This window comes from Rhinichthys klamathensis, unplaced genomic scaffold (genome assembly GCF_029890125.1).
Source record: "Rhinichthys klamathensis goyatoka isolate OS25496 unplaced genomic scaffold, OSU_Roscu_1.1 h1tg000036l_1, whole genome shotgun sequence".
Lineage (NCBI taxonomy): Eukaryota > Metazoa > Chordata > Actinopteri > Cypriniformes > Leuciscidae > Rhinichthys > Rhinichthys klamathensis.
Window position 1 is genome coordinate 6,973,202 of NW_026606584.1, and position 22,207 is coordinate 6,995,408.

The 22,207-nt window shown below is 37.4% G+C and overlaps 1 protein-coding gene across 2 annotated transcripts in view; it reads right to left on the bottom strand.

Annotated features, from left to right (window-relative positions):
- Positions 1–475: 475 nt before the first annotated feature.
- The window catches only part of ntn1a (netrin 1a), a 72,845-nt gene continuing 51,113 nt past the window's right edge, over positions 476–22,207 (bottom strand). Inside the window, exons 3-6 of one of the 2 annotated variants that reach the window (XM_056246218.1) lie at positions 14,428–14,577; positions 12,631–12,684; positions 6,125–6,199; positions 476–1,645 (exon numbers count right to left, since the gene is read on the bottom strand). In XM_056246218.1, coding sequence (XP_056102193.1) covers positions 1,317–1,645; positions 6,125–6,199; positions 12,631–12,684; positions 14,428–14,577 — 608 coding nt within the window. In that variant the 3' untranslated portion in view covers positions 476–1,316. The remainder of the gene's footprint in view (positions 1,646–6,124; positions 6,200–12,630; positions 12,685–14,427; positions 14,578–22,207) is intronic. The other variant, XM_056246219.1, reaches the window with a different exon arrangement.

Genomic DNA, 22,207 nt, shown 5'->3' on the forward strand with positions numbered 1-22,207 from the left:
AAAATAATTGTAAATGCATGCTAATTATTTTAGGGTTTGTACAAGCATGCCATTACATTTTTATAGATCAGTTTTCAACAATTATGAGTACAGATTTTTGTTCTTCTTGTAAATAAGTGAGGCAAGTTCTAGATTTACACATGGCTTAAACGGGCATTGTTTTTTTGTTTTTTTTTAAGAATTTTTTGCGGATAATTCTACCAAATGTAGTCTATATTAGTGGGGACTGTTGAAGAAAATAGGCGCTACTTCTTTTCAGCAATTGTTAGATGATTCTTTAACCGTAAAGTAGTGAACTACGGGCCACCTACGATGAAAAGGCAATCAGAAACATACTTTGAACAGAAACCGTTGATTTGCTTTTGTCGTGCATTTGCTGGGACAGTTTCAGAGTCTGTAGAGTTTGGGAAAACCCAGCAGCACCAGTCTTAAAAAAATGAGTAGTGTTATATGAAATATACATGTTATACTGTACAAAAGTGTTTTTTCTTTTTTTTGATCTGAATTCAATGATAATGTTAAGCCATGCAACTTCATGAAAATTGCAACAACTAATAATGCTGAATGAACTAATTATAAAAAATAATATGCACCAGTATATGCATAATGCAAATGTTTTTCATGCAGTTGTTACAAAGTGAAACTAAAATACTTTTCAGACTTTGAAAAAATAACTTTTTTAAATTGGCTTAAGAAGAGCAAAAGTTGTTTTGATGTCTGTCATATTAAAAATTCCCACCGAAAACAGAATTTTGACATTTCTGAAATGTTGGCATCTCCGCCATTATGCATTATGCATAAGTTAGAGCATATGAATTTTTAAATGCTAAAGCTCATTCGTGAAAATGTTTTATTTATTTGTTTATTTGTGTATTGAAGAGGCTTACTTAAGAACTATTCATTTAAATATTGTTTACTTTTTTTTTTTTTTTTACCTTGAAAATTTTGTTTTAGAATATGAAATACAGCTTAATCTGATTCTCAAAACCGGCCAAAATGGATCTGAAATATGAAGCCATTTAACAAATAATCCAATACCTTTCTTTATAATGGACACAGGTGCAAAATTGGCAAACAGCAAACAAATCTTGAAGGAAACAAATAAGAAATGAAAACTGCATCGTGAACTCCTTCACACATGTTCCTATTTTAAAAACAAAATGTTAATATTGTCTTCATGCCTTTATTCAAAGCAGCGATGTTCAGTTCCTCTTTTTTTCTCTCTCTCTTCCTTTCCCTTATTATCTTTTCATCCACCACTCGTCTGTTGTTTCTCTGTCCAGCTCTGGATGGCCACCTCTTTCCTTTTCCCCTCACTATGCTTTCTTGCATTTTCCTTTCTTCTCGCGCTGCTGAAACTTCCGGAGTCTTCGAGCCCAAGTGTCCCTCCATTGAATGACCAGACTGCCCTTGTCTGCCACCACTCCGCTTTGTCCTGGGGAATCCTCGTCATTGCCCAGAAGTAGGTACTTCTTGCCGGGCTTGATCTTCGGGCACTTGCAGGCCACGTCCTTTGCTCTGACCCACAAAAACTGGTCTCCCCTGCGGATTCGGCTTTCACCCTGTTTGTAGACAGAGATGATGTTGACGGTGAACTTCCACCACTCACCGGCTTTTTCTGCTTTTAAGATGTGGACCTGAACAGCTGTAGAATAACAGAAAAGAAGAAAAAAAAAGAATTATTTTTCCCACTATTAACACAGATGGGTGACATTATTTTGTACGCACTTTCAGCAGTCCCCTGTGGTGTTTTGAAATACTTCGTGATGAAAACATGTCATTTAAAATCATTTCAAACAGTATTAAGAAACTACATGGAATAGTTTTGTACTGTTTAAATTCATGTGTCATTAACAAAATGAAACAGTGAATGTTAACTTGAATGTTAAAGTTGAAGTTTGCCCATTTAAATAACGGACTAGACCACTAGTGAAAAAGTTTCTATTTTCCAATTTAATACAAATATGATGATAGTTCTGCCGCAGATTCAGTCTGGCTCTGATTCTGATTAAGTCGTTTGTATCGTCTCAGTTGCTGAAGCAATGCAGGTCAACCTTCGCTTTAAAGTGCTTTCAAATAAAGCATGTAACTCAAACCCTGCCGCAGTTTGACAATCCTTGCAAGTGTGAATCCCCAAAATCTGCGTAAACTGCCTGTAGACTCATGCTGTTCCCCTTACATTATTAATAGCCTTCAAGGTGCTTTGTAAGGTGACTTCGACAAAAAGGAGCAGCAAAACAGGCAGATTTAATTTCTTCTGCGTAATGCTTTGCAGATTGAGGCAGTATCACACAGGCTTATGGTTGGTGATCTAAGTATCTGTCCAGTTACAGGTTTTTAAGGCTAGAGCCATGCAGAGCGTGCATGTTTTTCCCCCTCTGATATAGAACGTCCAATCCCATTACAAACATTCCGCTTATAAGAATTCACATTTTTCACGAGTTTCATTTAATGCCAAAACAAGTATCCATTTTCACATTTACAGGAATCAATATCTTGCGCCACATTCTCATTCTCGACTTTTGTATCGGGTGCCGGGATGCACAGAGGTCTTTAACTCTTTCCTCACCCGTTGCCAGCCGGTCAGTTTTTCACAAACTTTTCATGGCCCCCGAGATTATTTCGTTTTATGAATATCTGAACATGCAATATATCAAAGAAAGAAAGAACAGAGCCTCTGCTTTAAAAAAAAAAAAAGTTTTATCTTCATGCATTCTTTTTTTTATCAACACTTCAATGTGGGTAAGTTTCATAAAAAAAGCAACATTTTAAACAAAAAACTGAGAAAATCGTGTTTTTGCTAATTTTTGATATGTAATATCATTGCTTGTTTAATGACATTCGGTTTAAATTATGAATACATTGAAATCAATTATAGTTCTAATATTTTGCTCAAAAATAAACATTCTGTTATTATTTACTCATCTTCATGTTGTTCCAAACCTGTATGACTTTGTTTCTTCCGTGGAACAAAGAAAGTGAATTTTTGAAGAATATCCTGGATGTTCTTTAACTTATAATCAAAGTGAATGAAAGTGGTTCATATGACACAAATGAACAATTATTATGTTAACAATATTCCAAATCTTCTGATGCCATTTGATAGCTTTGTGAGAGTTACACAAAAAAATTAAGTTGTTCACAAAAAATCTTGATAGACCAGCTCTCCTTAGCTTGTTCATGAGAGACATAGCAATGCACTATTCATAAACGATTCATTCTTTTGTGTGAAATTCTTAATGCAGTTCACATAACCGGTCTAAAAGTTTTGTTCTGGAATTGCACTGATCTGACTCTCAACTCCCTGCCTCAATGATTCAGGGAATAATGACTAATTTTGGTCTGTTTCCTATACAAAACTCTTGTATGACTTTATAAAATATATGTATTTTTTTAATTTTTGAGTTTAACTGCCTTGGTTCGTATCAAGATATTCTTCAAAAATGTACGTTTTGTGTTCCGCAGAAGAAGAAAAAAATCATCCAGTTTTGGAACAACATAACGGTGAAATGTTTTCATTATACTTTAAGTACACTAGTAGAAAGTGAGAATATCATCACAGATGAAATCCAAAAACCTTTAACTTTATGAAAAAACTGTCACTGTCACCATTTGGAAAGGTGGAAGTCATGTATCCAATGATAACAACGTGTCTGTGGCCCAGCTGTGGTCAGGATTCCTGTGGTGTTTTATGGGTAATGTGCCACTGAGGCATGAGGCTGTAAATATCATGCCACAAAATACCTGATTCCCCTCATAAGTCTTTAGATGACTCCATCTTCAAGTTCAATTCCAATTTTCTAGCCATTTCTCCCCGTGCTGCTGTATAAAGCCCCCCTGATGCTCAAGAAGGCAGAAGGAAAGTGGATTAGGTTTAATGCTCAGAATGTGGGAGTTTATCCTAGATTGTTCACTTTTGAGTAAAGGGGGAGCTGGCGAACTCTCCATAACTGAGGACAACTGTAAATTGAAGTCAGCGGGGGACCATATTATCTGGATAAATTCTTAAACGAGTCTTAAATGAGTAATTGCAGTGTAGAAAGGAGAACATGCAAAGCCGGTCTGCAGGAGGTGATGGCATTGAGTATTCATCATGTAAGATGCTACGACCATTGTGTGCCAGACCTCCTCTGTACGCTGCAGGGATTCCCTGGTTTTTTGTGTGCTTTTTTCTCACCCTGAATAGACCCTGAATCATACATGGGTCTATTGGGCATAAACACTTATCCATCAGATCATGTCTTTGGCTGGAACGCATAAGCTTTTTCAATCATTATTACATTTATCACATGCCATCTTTACAAGTACACAGCAATCGATATTAATAAATTACCTAAACTCTACGCCGTCGGTGTATGAATGAGTGAGTGAATGGGTGAATGTGAGGCAAATTGTAAAGCGCTTTGGTGGCCATTGGGTCTGTGAAAGCGCTATATAAATGCAGTCCATTTACCATTTATAAGTACTTTGTGTAGCTTAATTGTAATGGTATCCAGCTCAATTAAAGTATAAATTTCATTATGGGTCAATTTTAGTCTTAGGTTTTTTTAGAGCATACAAAAAATCATTACAAATTAAATTCACACATACAGTGAATAGAATAAATATATGATAAGCATTTTCTGAATTAAAATGCATTTTGATATTTTGGGGGGCATAAAGTAAAATGCATCAGGCTGATGCAACTTTCCTGATATCCTAATTCATTTATTAATAGAATGGATTTTTAAAAAATAAAACCTTAAGAAGACTGACATACATTTTTATTATTATTTGAAAAAATAAAATAAATCTACTAAAGTGCTTAGTGGTGTATTTTAATGGTTTAAAAAAAATCAATTAAGTCTCTTAAAATATCTGATTTTATAAGAGTAAAGCAAGGTTAGTTTAGTTAGCTTCGTATTTATAATTTAATAATTCACAAAAAATAAGACACTTCTTACATTGAAAAAGATATATAAAAATGTTTAATGATTAATATATTTTCACAGTGCGTGAGGAAAATATGTAAATACTTTTTCTTGATGGTTACACGAGTCATTTAATTTGAACTTTTCTTGAAAATTATTGAAATGTTTTTCAAAACCATATGAAACCAACATTTCTTGTTACAATTAAATATTTATAAATAGGTGTGGATATTGTGGACACTCTAATTTGTCATCAACCCATATAATAATATGGTATTCCACATAGCAATTTTCTAAAATTTTACAATTATACCTATACTTATACCCAAATAATATTTTATTGTGTTTTATTCGACATTAATAAATTGCCTAAACTCTTCAACACTCGCTGTTGTAAATAAAAGATGAAAGTGGGTTACACTTTATTTTAAGGTGTCATTGTTGCAGTGTAATTATATATTTAAGTTCTGAGTAATATTAAGCAACTATACATGTATACTTACTATAAGGTTAGGGTAGGATTAGGATTTGGTTGCGGGTTAGTTGCTTGTAATTATGCATAATTTACTGTAATTACTAGTGTAAGTACATGTAACATAGGCTATGTAACAAGGACACTAAAATAAAGTGTTACCGAAAATTGTTTCAAATGAAATCCTACACTAATTTATTTTCAGCGTATGATGACTGAAATGAATCGAAAGAGCTGTTAAAATGCTCTGTATGTTATTAAACCTGCTAAGCTCTTCAAGTTCCATGGGGTCTCGCTTGACTGACGAAACAGCCCCACCTCTGTAGGGCTGCACATCTGCTCCTTTTCATGGACAAGAGAGGGCCTGCTGCCCCCAGGAATGCAGGACAGGGACATGCGCTTCCCTTAATGAGGATATCTGTGAGCACTCCGGTCCCTTCTGCCCGTCACACTGCCATGGTTTGATCCGCTTTGGGCTTGAAATACCTGCTGGGCTGTCCGTCAACGCAGCCTCCCCTAAACCCCTCACTGATGGCCTTTCCTCCTGTTTGATCCTTTGACTTTCTTCTTGAAAGCCCCAAGTAAGCCATCACTACAATATACCAACACTGAGGGGGCTCGAGGGAATTCGGCTTTGGATAAAGAATAAAGATGTTGTAGTGGGCAAGGATTTGAGCCACCTGCATAAATGTGGGAGTGTGCTGCTTTCGGTATGGTGTTGTGTGCACTTTTTCTCACTCACCGTAGTCTTTCTTGCAGTACTTCTTCATATTGATCTTCAGCTTGCCTTTGGATGCCTTGCAGTAGGATTCACAGTCTAAGTTTTGGAGGTAAAAATAAGAAAGGTGGGGTTGAGACGGGGGAAAAAACAACAACAACAACACACTATTAAAGAATGTAAGAGTCATTGTCAAAAAGAGAGACACTTCTGCAAACTACACATCTATCCTAAAGCCCTGGCCTGTTGTGACACCCATCTGCCCAGTTTAATTGTGAGGCTGTAATAGGGCTTGTGAGGCATTCAGCAAAGTGTCCTTTGCTCCTTAGAAAAGGAAGGAGACAAAAGGTCCCTCTCGTTCTGCTCTCTGGATGTCTGGACCCTCCCCTGCTCTGATGGGAGCCCTCTGAGGCCAAGCGTATTGTGCCACCCAGTGATTTTTTTTTTCTTCAGTTCCATGCTAATTTCTCACCCTTGTCTCCACTGTCAGTGCCATGATGGGCCTGATTAGGGCTTTTTGAATCACGACACCTCCCTCCCGGTGCTGTCAACTCTGTACCCTGTACGTCTATCCTAATGCCTCCTCCCCCACCGCAACCCCTAAAGACCATTTCAACCTTTGGCATTTATTGGTTCGGCACTCAGGGAGGTTGCGGTGAAGGGGGGAGCAAGGGTTGTCCAAGCACAAAGGGAGGTCAGAGGGAAAATTAGCAGCACATAAAGTGTTTAAAAAAGTTTGTTGTATGTAAAAATAAAGAAGAAACCTGGTGTTTTGGGGGGAAAAACCCAAGGGATTCGATTCTGATTGGGCCTCTTCTACAGTTCTTCCCAGATAAAACGAGTTGCGCCTTCAACTCGGAGGACACAGACACGATTAATTCATTAAAAACACCTCTTTCGAGCATGCAGATGTTTAAATGGAGAAGTTTGCTTTCGCCATTCCCCTTACAATTGTCATGGCCTTCTTTTAGTGGATGGATGGAATGGGGAGACGGAGGAGGGAGGGGGGGGGGGGGGGGAGAAAAACCTTTCAGCTCGCCTGCATATTAACAAACTTCATTGTTTCGGCCGACCCTCGCTCCATGCCTGCCTTTTACTTTCTTTTGGACTCTCTATTCTCTCTGTGTGAATGAGGTTGCCCTGGGCAACCCAGGAAACAGAAAAAAATGCCCGTGAAAGTAGTCGCGCCGAAGTGGTTGCGCGAGGGAGTCCGAGGTGGGGTTGGGCGAGTCAAACCGTGCACACTGTAGATTGGAAATGGCAGAGAAACTGTAACCGAAATGAAATTGAGAGTCCATACTGTGGCAGCTTCATTTCCATTTAAATGAAGACTGTAGAGCAACTGCTTTTTTTCCCCTATAACCCTATTTAATGCCATCACGATACTTCCCTTTGATAGTCATCATTTCTCATTAGCTCTCCTTTAAAGAGGTGATGAGCACCCTGAGATTCCTATTCGAACATCTAGTCCCCCGCAGCAAAGACAAATGTACTCATTGTGCCCCCTCTTGAGTTAGGGGAAGTAGGGTTAGCTTGCCGTCCCGTCACGATGCTCCCACAGAGGCCGGTGTCACCTTAATGGATGTTTTTCCTGCCGTCTTTTCAAGCGAAAGCTGTGTGCGAGAGATTTTGGCACCGCGTTCAGTGGCGCTGCTAGCGGTGCCAGTGAGTAAAAGGAAAGCTGCGTGTAAGTTTGAATGTGAGGCTTGTTTGACACTGAAGAATGAGTGGAGGGCACCGGTTACATGCTGACTGTGGGGGACCCCTGTGGGGAAACATTTGTGGACGAATTCTCTCCGTCGCTAGACATTGAGGGAAGTTGTTGGTCTGGAGATTCGGCGGAGAACAGCTAATGAGTCTGCGCTATTCAGCCTCACTCAGCACTTTTTGAAAAAGCCTTGACATCTAACACTGACAATCTAACCTGCTGGGTCTTTTAAAGCTTGAAGACGGCAGACACTGTACTCTGTTGTTAGCAAAAAAGAGCCTGAGGCTGACCTGAGGTCTGTTTCCAGTTGGACCTCTAATGGAACGGACAATGCTATTCATGCGCACATCGCAGATCTGGGAGCTGTAACAATGAGGTGTGAATGAGTGCACAGGGGGAAGGCTTTCTCTGTGCGGAATGAGACTGATTGAGAAACAAATTGCTGCAAATAAAGCATGTAATTAGATTATAGCCAGAGCCCCACTGGGGCAGGGACTCAATGGGCAAGCTGGGTCTATTCCAAAGGGAACTGCTTTTTTTTTTCTCCTTCTCCTCTCAACCTCTCAAAACACCCTTCTCGTTTTCTGCTGTTCTTTCATTACATTCAAGAGTTTGAGAAGAAAATAGCTATCTCTTGAATTCGGACATTGCTTTAAAGAAACAGACCAGAAAGCGTGTGCAGTTGTGATGTTTTGGTCACGCTGGCATCATTCTAATGGGCTGAGAATGGGTAGAAATCAACTTCATTACTGTAAATAAAGCCCAGAGATTTGTGGGGAACATCGCCAACCCTCGAAATCTGACAATGTGATATGGGAGAGAGGTGAAGCCAGCTTTAAAATTAGACGAGAGCTTTGCATTCATGATGAGACACTAATTCAACACCATTCACTCTCTTTCTTTCTGTCTCTCTCTCTCTCTAATTCTCACTTCCCCTCCCTCTATCTCTCACTCCCCCTTATTCGTTCCTTTTATAATCACTAGTACACTGTAAAAAAATTGCTGTAGTTATGCAGCTGTTTGCCAGTAACTTACTGTAGATTTAAATTGATGTATATTTACTGGCAACAGTTTGTTCAAAGTTAAATGAACATTAAACATTAACAAGTCTTTGTCTTTACAGAATAAAATTATAAAATAACAATCTAATGCAAAGCATTCTGGGAACCAGTAATCTTCATCAACCTTTTTCTGTTTTTTTTTTCCTTCAGATTTTGGTTCCCAGAATGCTTTGCATGAGGCTGTTATTTTAGTTTTATTCTGTAAAGATAAAGACTTGTTCATGTTTAATGTTCATTTAACTTTGAAAAAACTGTTGCCAGTAAATAACATCAATTTAAAACTACAGTAAGTTACTGGCAAGCAGCTGCCAGTAATACTGTAATTTCTACAGATTTTTTTACAGTGTAGCCTTGCAGATTTCTATGGGACCATTTGGTCTTACAAGGGTGACAGTGGTAAAGGTATACTTCAACCAAAAATGAAAATTCTGTCATTATTTACTCATCATCATGTAGTCACAAACCTGTATGACTTAATTTCTTTCTTGTCAGAAAAAATCGAGTACAACAACTGTCTCATAGTTACACTTTAAGGTATACCCTTTAGAGGTATATAAGGTACAAAAGCAAGAAGTACCTAAAGGTAGTGACAAGCTGTTGTAAAGGTAAAAAAATATATATATATGTTGTTACATATTTTACTTTTTCTGACCATGTTCTATGGAATACAAAAAGGGCATTTTTTAAGAATTTATTCCATGTCTCAGTAGTTGCATAAGGAACATATGGGAATTAAAGTCATAATTCACTGAAATTTTTCTTTACTAATTTTCAGTCTCACGCAAAACTATTTAATAACAAACATATCACACATAGACATATGGATGACTTTTGATAGCTTTATGTTAGTTTATAGTGCTTTTTGTTGTTTTGGAGCTTGACAGATCCAGTCCATATTCACTTTTCATAGTATGGAAAAGAGCAACCACAATATACTTCAAAAATGTACCTTTTGTGTTTCACTGAAAAATGAATACAGGTTTAAATTGAAACAACATTAGGGTGAGTAAATGCTGACCTATCCTTTGGATCATGTAAAATATTCCTATTATTTAAGAAAATTATTTGGGCAGTCCCCTCCACACGTACAGCCTGCGTAAAACAACACATCATCTACGAAATCCATGCCAATAATGATATTGAATTGATGACTGTAAAGACAACATGCGCTGATCTCCTAATGCAGGTTTGTAGAGACATCTCTGTCAGTCATAGATGAGTGTGCGTCTGAGGGATTATACAGGGGTCTTGGGAGTGGTGACTCACACCATGCATGACCTCGCCACACAATATGTGTTTTGTCTGAGCCGAGCAATTGGAAGTATTCGCGATGCACTCCATGTGGCATTACTGAAGACATATTAACATCCTCCTTCTTCTCTCCTCCCTCGACTTTCCCTCTGTCCTCCTGCCGTTCCCCTATTTCATTCTCATAGACACCTGCTTCACAGCTGTCCGCCCCACCCTTCTACAAGAACGTACAGGTTCTCTCTCTCAATCTGAGTGGGCAACTGCTAAAGAGCAGGGTGGAGGTGCCCTGATAAGAACATCTGTTTGCAATCATCTATTGGATGAGGTCATATTTTTCTGCCGTATTGCACTATCCTGAGGTGAGCTTTGGGCTCGGAGTGAAGGCATAATGTATGCAGTCCCATAGCAGGGTGTGTGGGTGGTCTGGAGCGTCCATTTTGATGGGGGCACTCAAATATGTCTGTCCTGTGCTCCACCTCTCCATCAGCTTGATTTGGAATGCTGCAGTTTCCATGGAGGGCTGCTCCCAAAACCAGATGGGTCAAACATTTTAAGGACTCAAAATCAGCGGTGCCCCCATTGCCTGGATTAAAGGTCATGTCATCTTTGCAAATAAAGTACGATTTTAAAAATGCATTGATTTTGAAATAAAGCTTGCCAAAATCAGAATCCATTAAGTGATTAGAAAGGTAGTATTTCATACATGTTCTGACCTTAGAATTTAATTAATTTTAAAATAATCTTTTTTTCTCCAGAAATTAATTCTAATTTTGTATTTTTTGCATTGTGCCTGTCTTATATTTCTGTAAAAAAATAATAATAAAAAAAAGACAATAAATAAATATATCATTAGGTTACACTTTATTTTAATGTGTCATTGTTGCAGTGTAATTATATATTTACGTACTGAGTAACATTACATGTACTTTCTATAGGGTTAGGGTAGGATTAGGGTTGAGGGTTAGTTGCATGTAATTATGCATAATTTACTGTTACTACTATGGTAAGGACATGTAACATACTGTATGTAACAAGGACACTGTAAAATAGTGTTACCCATTATTTTTATATTACTGTAATATATAAACAAATTATATAGAGAGAAATGCATTTATTTATTTCATTTCTACTAAGACTGACTGGCACAATGCAGTTATCTTACATTTTAGCAATAAATTAAAAAAAGAATCATAATAGCGGCATTGTACCTGTCTTTATTTCTGTAGAAAAGAAACCGCTGAAACATTGGTGACATAAACAAACAAATACATATAATTAATAAATATCAAATTATGTATAGAAAAAAATATTATTTTATATTTGTTCAGCATTGTTTAAACTGTTTCTGTTCTACAAAAAAAATACTAAGACAAGCACGATACAGCAATCCTGCATTTCTTAGGGGTTTTTTCACATGTGCTGCCATATGCTTAAAGGGTCAGGCCATGACAAATGGAAACACATTGTGGTGAATGGGTTAACCTTTTCCCTCTGCTTTGCCTATTTGTTTATTTTGCATGGGTCATAACACCCTCTATCTCAAATCATTGATAGTCCATTAAGGAAAGACAGTTTTCACAATGCAGTTCTGACATTTGGCAATAGCTAAACTACCAGTCATGAAACAGAGAATTGGTTTCAGATGGGATAGAGAGAGTGAGTGGGTATTTTAGGACAAAGGAGGAAGAAATGCAGAGAGAATAAAAGACCGTAGAAGAAAAATGTGGGGGCAGAGAAAATATCCCAGAGAAGAATGAAATGAGGTCCATGAGAGAGAGAGAATACCAGCAGCTCTGCTGTCAATCTTATCTGTCAGTAAAGCATTAGAGGTCTGCGACGATCAACCAACAGCTGCAAAGATTTTTTGCACGCTAGAATTCCTCTGTCCGTGAGAATGACGAATATTTCTTCAACAAATACTTTTTCCATACGGGCAAACTAAAGCATGTTCACTCACTATGTTGAAAATACCAACAAAAAAAAAGGGAAAAAAGTGAGAGAGAAGCTGATAGCTCTGGCAAGACACCTTGGGAAATTAAACATCTGATCAGGAGACACTTAGTCTATAATTGCACAAAATGTTAGGGAAGCGTTTGTATATTTGCAGACAGTGTTTTACTGTCTGATGTTGAATGAAATCATTTGGCAGACACTGCAGTTAAGTCTGACGTTCTGCTTACTTTTAGACATATTTATAAAACATCTGCGGCGAGAGCGAACGTGTCAAGGGACGCAACTGTAAAACTAGATCCCCCTAATAATTTCAGCAGTTCCTCTTCCATAATGGGTTTGGGTAAATCAGATTCCACTTTACGCTCGAAAGCGAAGAAAACCTTCTATCAGCAATTCAATAAGAATGAGCGCCGCATCAGCTCCTCATTCCTTAGTACGGGACACTTACAAGTGGCCTAGCTTTTTAATAGTGATGGATATAGTCTTCGGTAATGACACTTAAACTCACTAAAACAATTCTTCACAATTCTCATTTAAGATTAGTTAGCAGAACTAACCTGAAGGTTCCTCTGTGCTGCTTGCAGTTGTGGTTGGTGGAGCAATGGGAATTTCTGTTCCGAAAAAGAGATGACAGTTAGCAATAATAAATAAATACATACATAATTAAATAAATATTCTCAAAATCAATGTAAACATTGGTTTGAATAAAGAAATAATGAAATAATAATTATAATTTAAGATCAAATATTAGCTTCTGTTCAGACAGTTTCTTGCTGCTTATTTGAACCATGTTAACTCCATAAGAAAATGTTACAGGTTTCACATTATGAACCCAACCTGCTCCATCCGTATCCCTCTTTTGTTGTTATGAAAAACAGCAAGATGCTTGTCCAAGACTTGATTCTTTCATTCCTCCTTCCATTGCCCTTTCATAAACGGAGGGATGTTTACACTCAGTAAAGCCATGCGTGAGGAAAAGACCTTTTCATCGAAGTGATTGAATTCATAAAAGTGGTAAAAAAAGAACAGTATTTCGCTTAATCGGAACATAAATATACAAGAAGAAAAGGCAATTACTGCCATGAGGACAAAACAAGAGGATGACGAACAGCTCAAGAAGTTGATAAGAGAGTGCCCGTGTGCTCTGTGGAGCTGGTGCGCAAGCATGCAACAAAGAGGGGTTTTTTTTAAGGAAGAAAGAATCAAGTCTTCTGGTTAAAAAACAATCTTCGTCGTTTGCTGGGGTCCAAAAAATGTGTATGCTTATGCTGAAATATGTTTCTGTTGCATATATGCATTATGGTGCTTTTGGCCAGTAAACAAGGCTTGATAATAATATTGATTTGTAATGTTACTTATTCAGGATGACATTGCACATTTTAAAGTCATCCAAAAGTATAAGTTTAGTTTAATAAAGAACTCCCAGTAAAAAGGAAAGTAAATTTTGCTGTTGGCATTTTGGCAAGACTATACGGGCACTCTACAACGATATACATTTTCTGTGGTGGTCTTCCTATATCAGCTCTAAACATCGTGGGGAACATGGGAACAAGTTTAATGCCAGATTAAATTACAGTACAAGCCTGTTACAAATATTTAAATAATATTGATTTATGGTCTTCAGAATAAAAGGACATAATGGTATGTGTAGCCAAGACTTCCTTGTGTTAAACTGAGCTTGGCATGGATTGAGAAACTGCTTAAATTTATATGTGCTATTAAAATAAAAACATTATTTCACTATTATGAGAGAAACTAAATATTTTCAGTTCAATTACCGGAGTGTCTATCTTTCACACATTCATGCTTGTGACTTTCCCAAGAAAATCAAAGATATATGATTCCAAAAAGTAATATGTTGAATTCATTCCGCTAAGCTCCCTGCCAACTATTTCTCCTGAGCGTTTTATTTCCAATCGCTTTGTTTAATATCCAAGCGTTGTTTCGTCGACAAAAGCACCAATTAAACAGTTTGATTTCAAATGCAAACACCACTGATGGATAACATGTTTTCTTTATTCCTTTCCATGCAGTGAGGACTCTATTATACTTTTGTAATCTTTAAACAACGATTTTAAGAATCTAAAAAATGTCAATCTCACTGATTTGGGCCATGAAGTAAAGAAAACAGAATTTAAAGAACGGCAGGTGTTAATCCTGTGGAATGACCTTAACAAGACATGGTTCCAAATTCTTTCCACTGTGAAATGCAGATTTTCTTGTTCCGCCATAAGAAATGGATCCTACAGTCCTTTAGAAGAGTTTCATCTCTTTCAATGCATTCCATGGACAAAAACATTTGTGCATTATCGCTCATCGGGGATTGAAATCTTGACATTGAGTGATCCACATACTTATGCAGGGGGCAATGGGTGATCGGCTCTGCTGGTAGCCTTTAGCACAACGGTTGCATGTGATACCCGTCACACCGTCTTTACAGGGGCATTGGCCTGTGGTTTGGTTACAGGTTTTGCCAGCGGCCCCCACAGGATGGCAATCACAGGCTGCGAGGAACAGAAGAAAAGAGATAAAAGAACACACGTGTGGGGAAACGCACATACAACAGTACATACATACAAAAAAGCACAGATAAACAATTAAAGTAGCTTTAAGGGCCCAAGTTTGGGGAAAGGGTGAAGATTGGTGAAGCAGTTGAAAAAGACACTATGTGTGTGTGTGTTTGTGAAAGTGGTGACCAGTCTTTGGTGACAGGAACATGCGCACACACACAAATTCAACACAAAACTTGGGTATGATAGTCAATCATTTTACATAAGGAGTGGCTTGAGAATGTCTTTTTTTCTCAGTATGCATTAAACTTGATCATATCTATGTACTAGAAAATGTAGCATTTTGAATCGCCTGTACACGTGATTCATCAAGACCCTCCGCTGAAACAGGATGACCTAAGAACTGCAGGCTGGTTTGTCGGAAGTGACACTTTGACCGTTGTAAAACTGCTTGAAGTGATTTGTCATCCATAGATATATCACGTCCATGGATGATAGTGATAGTTTGGTCATTTTTAACCCCTGACAAGCCAGTCAGGATGATGGTCGTCATCTTCTGAAATACCCCAGGCACTGAAGCCAATCCGTAAGGAACACAACAAAAACAGTCTGTAGTGAATAATAAAAAATGTGAGGTCACGACTGTCCTCATGCAGCGGCACTTGGTAGTAAATATTAGGTCGATGGTAGAGAAAACAGTGTAACCTTTTAGAGCAGAGAGTAGTTCATTCGTGTATGGCAATGGAAAAGAGTCCACGATCACTGCTTTATTTGGCTCTCTGAGGTCAATGCACATCCTAATTTTACCTGACTTTTTGGTCAGTTGGTGACACCCATGCAGAGGCGTTGATGCGTTCATAACCCTTAGCTGATTGCAAGCAATTTAATTCCTTTTACAGAGCACTGAGAACAGAGTGTGGCAGACGGCAAAAATTGTCATCCAGCTTAATGTGGTGTATAAAGTTTTTAGCATATTGAAACTCAGTTGACTCAGCAACAGTGCACTGAAAGACTGGCACAGGAAGGCCATTAGGAGGCAGAACTTGATTGTTTTCAATCCTCAATCCAGACATTAGGTCCCTCCCCATGAGTGGTGTCCCTTTGTCTACAATGAAGAATTTGACAGGGACTGAATGGTCATGTAGGGAAACGTTCGCGGACAGATATCCAACCACTGGAATTTGGGCTTTTGAATATGTCACAAGCCTGGTTGTAGGTTGCGACAGCACAGCATTACTGAAATGGCATGCATAAGTACTGTACGGCAGGACAGATACAGAAGACCAGGTGTCAACCACCAAATCCACCATATAAGTCTGTGAGTCCAAAGTAGATATAGTCACTGTGTTTGTAATGCTGGGAGTACGAGCTGAATATTCCGTGTACAGTACAGTAATTTCTTGTAATTCAATTTTACGGACCTCGCACGTATTTGATTGCGCTGATCTGTGAAGGTTTACCATTGTTCTGCGTTTTACTGCTTGCTGCTGTAACTTGCCGGGAATTTGAAATGGATTTAGCCTGATCGGCAGCAGATTCAATCTGGCTTGCTGTCATAACAGCTCTGTCGAGTGTAAGATCAGTTTCTAGTAAAAGTCTTTCACGTATTCGTGGGCTGAGCACATTCTCTTCTAACTGATCGAGAATCATTTCATCAGTACTGGCAACGAACACACATGAAACAGCAAGCTCTTGCAAAGCGTCTCGTGATGCGCCTGACAGAGTTTACGGAAGACACGGCGTTCAGATACTATGTTAGCTTTTGGCATGAAGTAGGCTTTCAATGCATCCTCTGCATCCTTATATGTGTTTGGCAATGAGTAGAAAATCCATTGTCCCTGTGTATCGAGGTAGTACAGCAGGACAGCTCTCTGTCTTTCGTCACCTGTAGCATCAATAACTCATAAAAATGTTCAAAGATCCACAGCCATTTGCTGAACGCGATAGCAGCCTCACTAGGGAAAGACAGGGAAAAACTTGGGAAAGGCATGTTAGCAGCCATCTTGATGACCAACGATAACACACAAAAAAAGCTTAATCCTCGTTGCCAATTTGTGGTGTTTGTCAGGGGTTATTAAGAAAAGAATCACACAAGGCAGGAGTAGCAAACTTTATCCATCCTGTTTACTCTTCACAAACATTACGCCATTACACAATAGTTAAGACTTCATATCCAAAATAGTAATCCAGAAGATTTTCATCAAGTTCAAATAGGTATCGCAAAACTTCTTGATTTTGGGCACAATATCTACTTTTTATCATGCGAGGGCCAACAAACTTGTTTTTGTGAACTATTTTGTTTGAAAGGTCTATATTTCTTTACAATAAATGGCACTTTGTTATAGCATATAATGCAACCATTTATATACATTTTTAAATGTACATTTTTTAAATGTCCAAACACAATTTTTGGCCAACTGTGTAACAATAAAAATTCAAATTGGCAAAATATCTTATAATAAAAGTATTTTCTTCAAATATGTTTCTACAACATGTGCTTTCTTTTTTCATCAGAACATGAAAAATGAAACACGTGCCTATGCCAATAATGTCTGTCACATTCCCTTCCTCTTGGGAGGTCTCTCTCTAACATATGGCTCAGCGTCTCTCTACACTTCTTAAACCATGTGAACTGATTGTATTGCCTTTGTGTCAAAACTTCTTTCAAGTACATTTTCTTAAATTCCCACTATGGGTAGTTACATTAAAGTGTTGGGGTTTTTTTTAATCCCAATGCCGTTTACTCAATATTTCCCCCACCAGCACTGTAGAAGTGATACTCTGTCAAATGTTTTGCACATTAAATGAGTAAATTGGCTCATATCTTTTATGAGTAATGCAGCACAGAGAGTTGCGCTTAAACTTTATTTCTTTTAAGCCTATGCTAAGAGCAGTGAAGTAAAGTTCCAGTCCCAAGGCTGGAACTGGACACAGAGACAGCCACTCCCTGCATGTCTGTCTCTTGTCACTTGTCACTTGTCTCGTCATCAAAGCCAAGTTTATGTCTTGTCCTTTGGAGTTGTCATTATGTAGAAAGTAGCCACACTTTGTTACTCGTGACAAATGTGCAGCCTTAAAGACTCAATAAACAGCTCAGCTGACTAATCCATACTAAATGAAACAGCTTCACAGCCTCAAATGTGACGCAGGTCATTTTCAAAATAATATTTCTTTCTTTGTAGAACTGGATGACTTTAAATGGGAGCTCTTAATTATCAGTTCAAGAGTAGAGTAAATACTAAATGGTGAGGTTTCTGCTGCAATATATATTTGAGCCGTTGTGATAATTTATTTAGGGGCCATTACTCATGTGTGTGATCGTGTTCAGTAAAAATGAAGTTTAATCAAAAGCGGGGTTTTTTCTTGGGGTAATATTGATTACCACAAAAATTTGCCACCTATGCCACATATTTCTTTTTTTTTAAAAGAAGAAAAAAAATTGCAACTGTGAAGCACTTACAGTATAATGGAAATGAATGGGGCCAATATGTAAACATTAAATTACTGTTACAGTAGTGTAAGCACAACATATAATAAATGCATGCTAACATGATTATAATGTGACAAAAATGCTTATTAACCCTTTTTGACGGCATGATAATGCAATGCCTTAAACCCTAAAACCCTAAAATGACTGTAAAAAAGATTTAAACCGCTTTACAGCTCAAATAATATACACATATTAACAAAAGTAATGTAAGTATTTTTATAAAGTTATAAGCTTCAATTATAAATTTCAATTATAAATTATAAATGTATGATTTAAATCCTTTAAAAATTGGCCCCATTCACTTCCATCGCAAGTGTCTCACCATACCTTTTTTTTTTTTTTTTTTTTACTTTGTTTTAAATAAAATGAGGGATGACCCAGAATTATTTTATGTGGTAATCAACATCATACAATGTGATAATCAACATTATACAAATGTGTCGAGTGAGCTTAAGTAGTATCAGTCAATAATGACCTGCATGAAGATTCTTCAAAATATATATCCTTTTTTTTTTTTTTTTTGCTCCACGAAACAAAGAAGGTCATACAGGTTTGGATTTGCGTAAGGGTGAGTAAATGTCTGAGCTTGTGAATTTATATACATCTTTGTCAGTTTAGAACAATGGTACTTCAGAAAGAAGGATTCAGGGAGAAGGAGAAAATGCCCAACGACTGTCTAAATCGGATAGTCTGAGCCAACCTGTAAATCAACGTAAAACACATGGGGTGCAGGTGTATGTCTCTCAAACATTTAGCTTCTGCTGCCTGATAACAACCTGTCTGGAGAGTGTTTAAGTGGTTGTCCACTTAGAGTGAAGTGGTGGTACTACACCAGATTCCTGGAGTAGATATGGATCTACTTTTCCCTCTCCTCATCCACTCACTCTCACTTCTGCCATGTCCCATGGTCCGGAAGTACCAAACTGATATACAAGCCTGAATGGGATTATTATTTTTATTTAATTTTTTCTGATTTCCTTGTAGGAACCACCCTCACATCATTCCAAACCTGTATGACTTGCTTTCTTCTGTGAATTTTTAAAGAAAATTGGTCACTACTTTCACTTTTCCACTTTTCCAAACCTATTACATGGCTTCAGAAGACAAAATATATCATGAGTAAATTGAATGTTTTGGGGCGTTTTTTGGAGCATTATATGCATTTACATTTATACTTTCTATATTCCACTGAAGAAAACAACTAAAGAGTAAAAATGGAGTGCTTGATCAGAGCATTTAATCCATTTGAAAGAGATCTGCACACGGCAGCTTTATTAGAGCAGACTGCCCAATGTGAGAAGTTTAGATCCCTGCCAATAGTTTACCATAAAGCTGCTGTTTGAAGTCTGAGCTCCTCTCCTCCATTAAAAGCATCATGTTGAGAGTCGGTGGGGTAATTCGTGTGTTGTTGGAGGTGGGCCAGCTCAGCCCAGGCTCAGTATTGTAGTGATTATAGTTTCTGCATGCTGGCCCACAAAAAAATGTCTGAAGCTAAGAAAAGGAAGAGAAAATGAGAGCAGCTTCATTAAGCACCATTGAGGTTTTTTTTCCCCCTGATATCTTTTGAGTGTCTGTTGTTGCTTAAGTTCATGTTTTATGAGTGTTTTTTTCCTGAGACTTTTTTTTAGGATAATAATTTGATGAAATTATGGATGTTACTCCCAGCACAACAACTGCTTTTTGCCAAACTTGTCATTTTTATGAACATTCTCATCTAATTGAAGCCAGCCACAAAAGAAGTTGTTTTTTATTTTTATCTAATGCGAAAAGTGAGGTAATGTAAAACAATATTTTCAAATTCCCAACAGAAGAGGTTATTTGTGGTTAAAAATAGCACTGGTTTGTGACAATGCAAGACACATGTCGAAATCGAAGGTGTAATAGTGTGACCACAAATACCTCAAAGCTCTCACTGCAAACATAATATCTTCTAGCGTAGTCAATGCTAACTTTTTTTTTAGCTTTTCCCAGAACCCTAATGAGGATGGGGAGAAAATGAGCCTTTTATTTTATGTCTATTTGTATATAAACCCATGGCAACCACACATTAAAGGCACAATTAGATTGACTGGCTAACGTCTTTTCATCCTGGGATCCCATCAGAGGCTGATGTCATTCTCTGTAGCTTGCTCTAAGAGTTAGCAAGCCATATAAACGCAAACATTTCATATAATACTGAACCAAGATTCCAAGCTAACCAAAAATGGATGAACTATTAACAGCCCACCCAATGGGGTGACAATAGTCCAGCGTGGTTGACAGTTTGCAGAGCACCACACACTTATGTGATCTAAGTGTGGTTTACTGTATTAAAACAAAATGGCTCATTTAACAAATCAAATCTAGTTCAAAGGAGTCACTCACTCCAGTGGGCAGGATAAATGATGAAGCAAAAGTTTCCTATGCAGAGTAAAGGAAAATTATGGAGCAAACAACTCAAAGAGAAGAACAAGATGCACCTTGCAAAGCAAAGCTGCCTTCACTTTGTGTGTTTACAGTGTGCTTTATGAAGGATGAAGCCACAAATCAGAGGGCTGAAGTCTCATTAGAAGCTCTAACCTAATACAGATTTTCCTCATCGTTCTTTATAAATATTAAGGGGTATGTTCCAGTTGCCCGTAACAAGTGTATTTCGATATATCAACATCACTTCACAGAAAGTATAAAAATAAATGTAAAGTTTTCATTCAGTTTTCCTAGGGTGATTCGACGCAGTTGTTTCTGGTTTTAAAACACACAATGCGACTGTAACCATGTTGTTATTATTATCATGATCATAGGTTATGCTTAAATAGAAGATGTCTGCATTAAGAAATGTCTCTTTTTTTATTACTATGGAAGTCAATGGTCACTAGGGTTAGGCATCGTTTGAATTTTAATGTTTCTGATTCCGCTTATCGATTCCGATTCTTATCGATTCTGAATTTCGATTCCAATGAGGAAAGAAAAAAAAATGTAGATATCATTCACATTTATTATAAGTCTTATTGCAAAACATTTCATTATGGCTGAATACCATGAACAAAAAACAGCCGGCTGGAGAACACTTACGGAAGGAACTTTTGCCTGGTTTAAAAATACCATTGCAAAAACAACTAGCCTATAACTAATATATATTTCAGGCATTATTAAAGACAAGTAAACACTCAGTAAAAAGAACAAGTAAAAATTAGCAATCACATAAAATAAATACAACTGAACAAAGACACAATTGAAATAAACAGTGTTATAATAAAATCAAGTATTCAGGTACAGAAAAATGTAATTTAGGTAATCAATTGTAAAATAACACTGCACTTTATGAAAAATAAAATACATTACAAATAAAAACGTTATTCAGTCAAGAACAGCGCCTGAATTTTCTCTTTGTCTTTTGCTGTTTGATTAAAGTTTTTATAGAGACGGCAGCAGGAATATTATGCTGCTGTCACTTTAAGAGCTGCATGGACCCAATAAACTGTTACACATGTGTGCGCAGCACAGAAAACAGCATGTCTTATTGCGCCTTGAATGGCTTAAAATCACATTCAAATAACTTTTTCTGTTGGCGCGCTTTGGATGTGCATGCAGCACTGAAAACAGCGCGCGAGTGTTTTGCTCTTTAATGGTTTAAAATCCCATTAAAATGCGGAATCAAAAGGCGATTTCTTATCGAATCACCGGGTTCTTGGACATTTGGAACCTGTTCTAAAATGGAACCGGTTCTCCATATATCATTATATATTTCAAATAAATACCTATTGTTGTATTATAATACTATTATTTTATTATACTGTGGACCTAATTTTGATATGTATTTATAGAATATCCAAAATCTGTGACTCAAACGTCTGTATTTGAAAATGCTTCAAGGTGTTCCAAAATTACAAATGTAGTCAAGTCTACAGAAATGAGTTGTGTAGAAGGCATTGAACACTATAAGCCAAGAGCCCGAATTGAATTAAAGCTCAGTAAAAGAGCAGCACACTGTAAGTGTTTTTCCTGAAGTAAATTGTTAGTATATCGTTGCCACTATTTCACTGCTCTGATTAAGAATGTGTTGACTTGTCAAAAGAAAAGAGAAAATATGTGGTGAACACATTAAATTAATGAGTGTGAGGGGAGTGAGGTGCTTTATATTACAACATACTTACA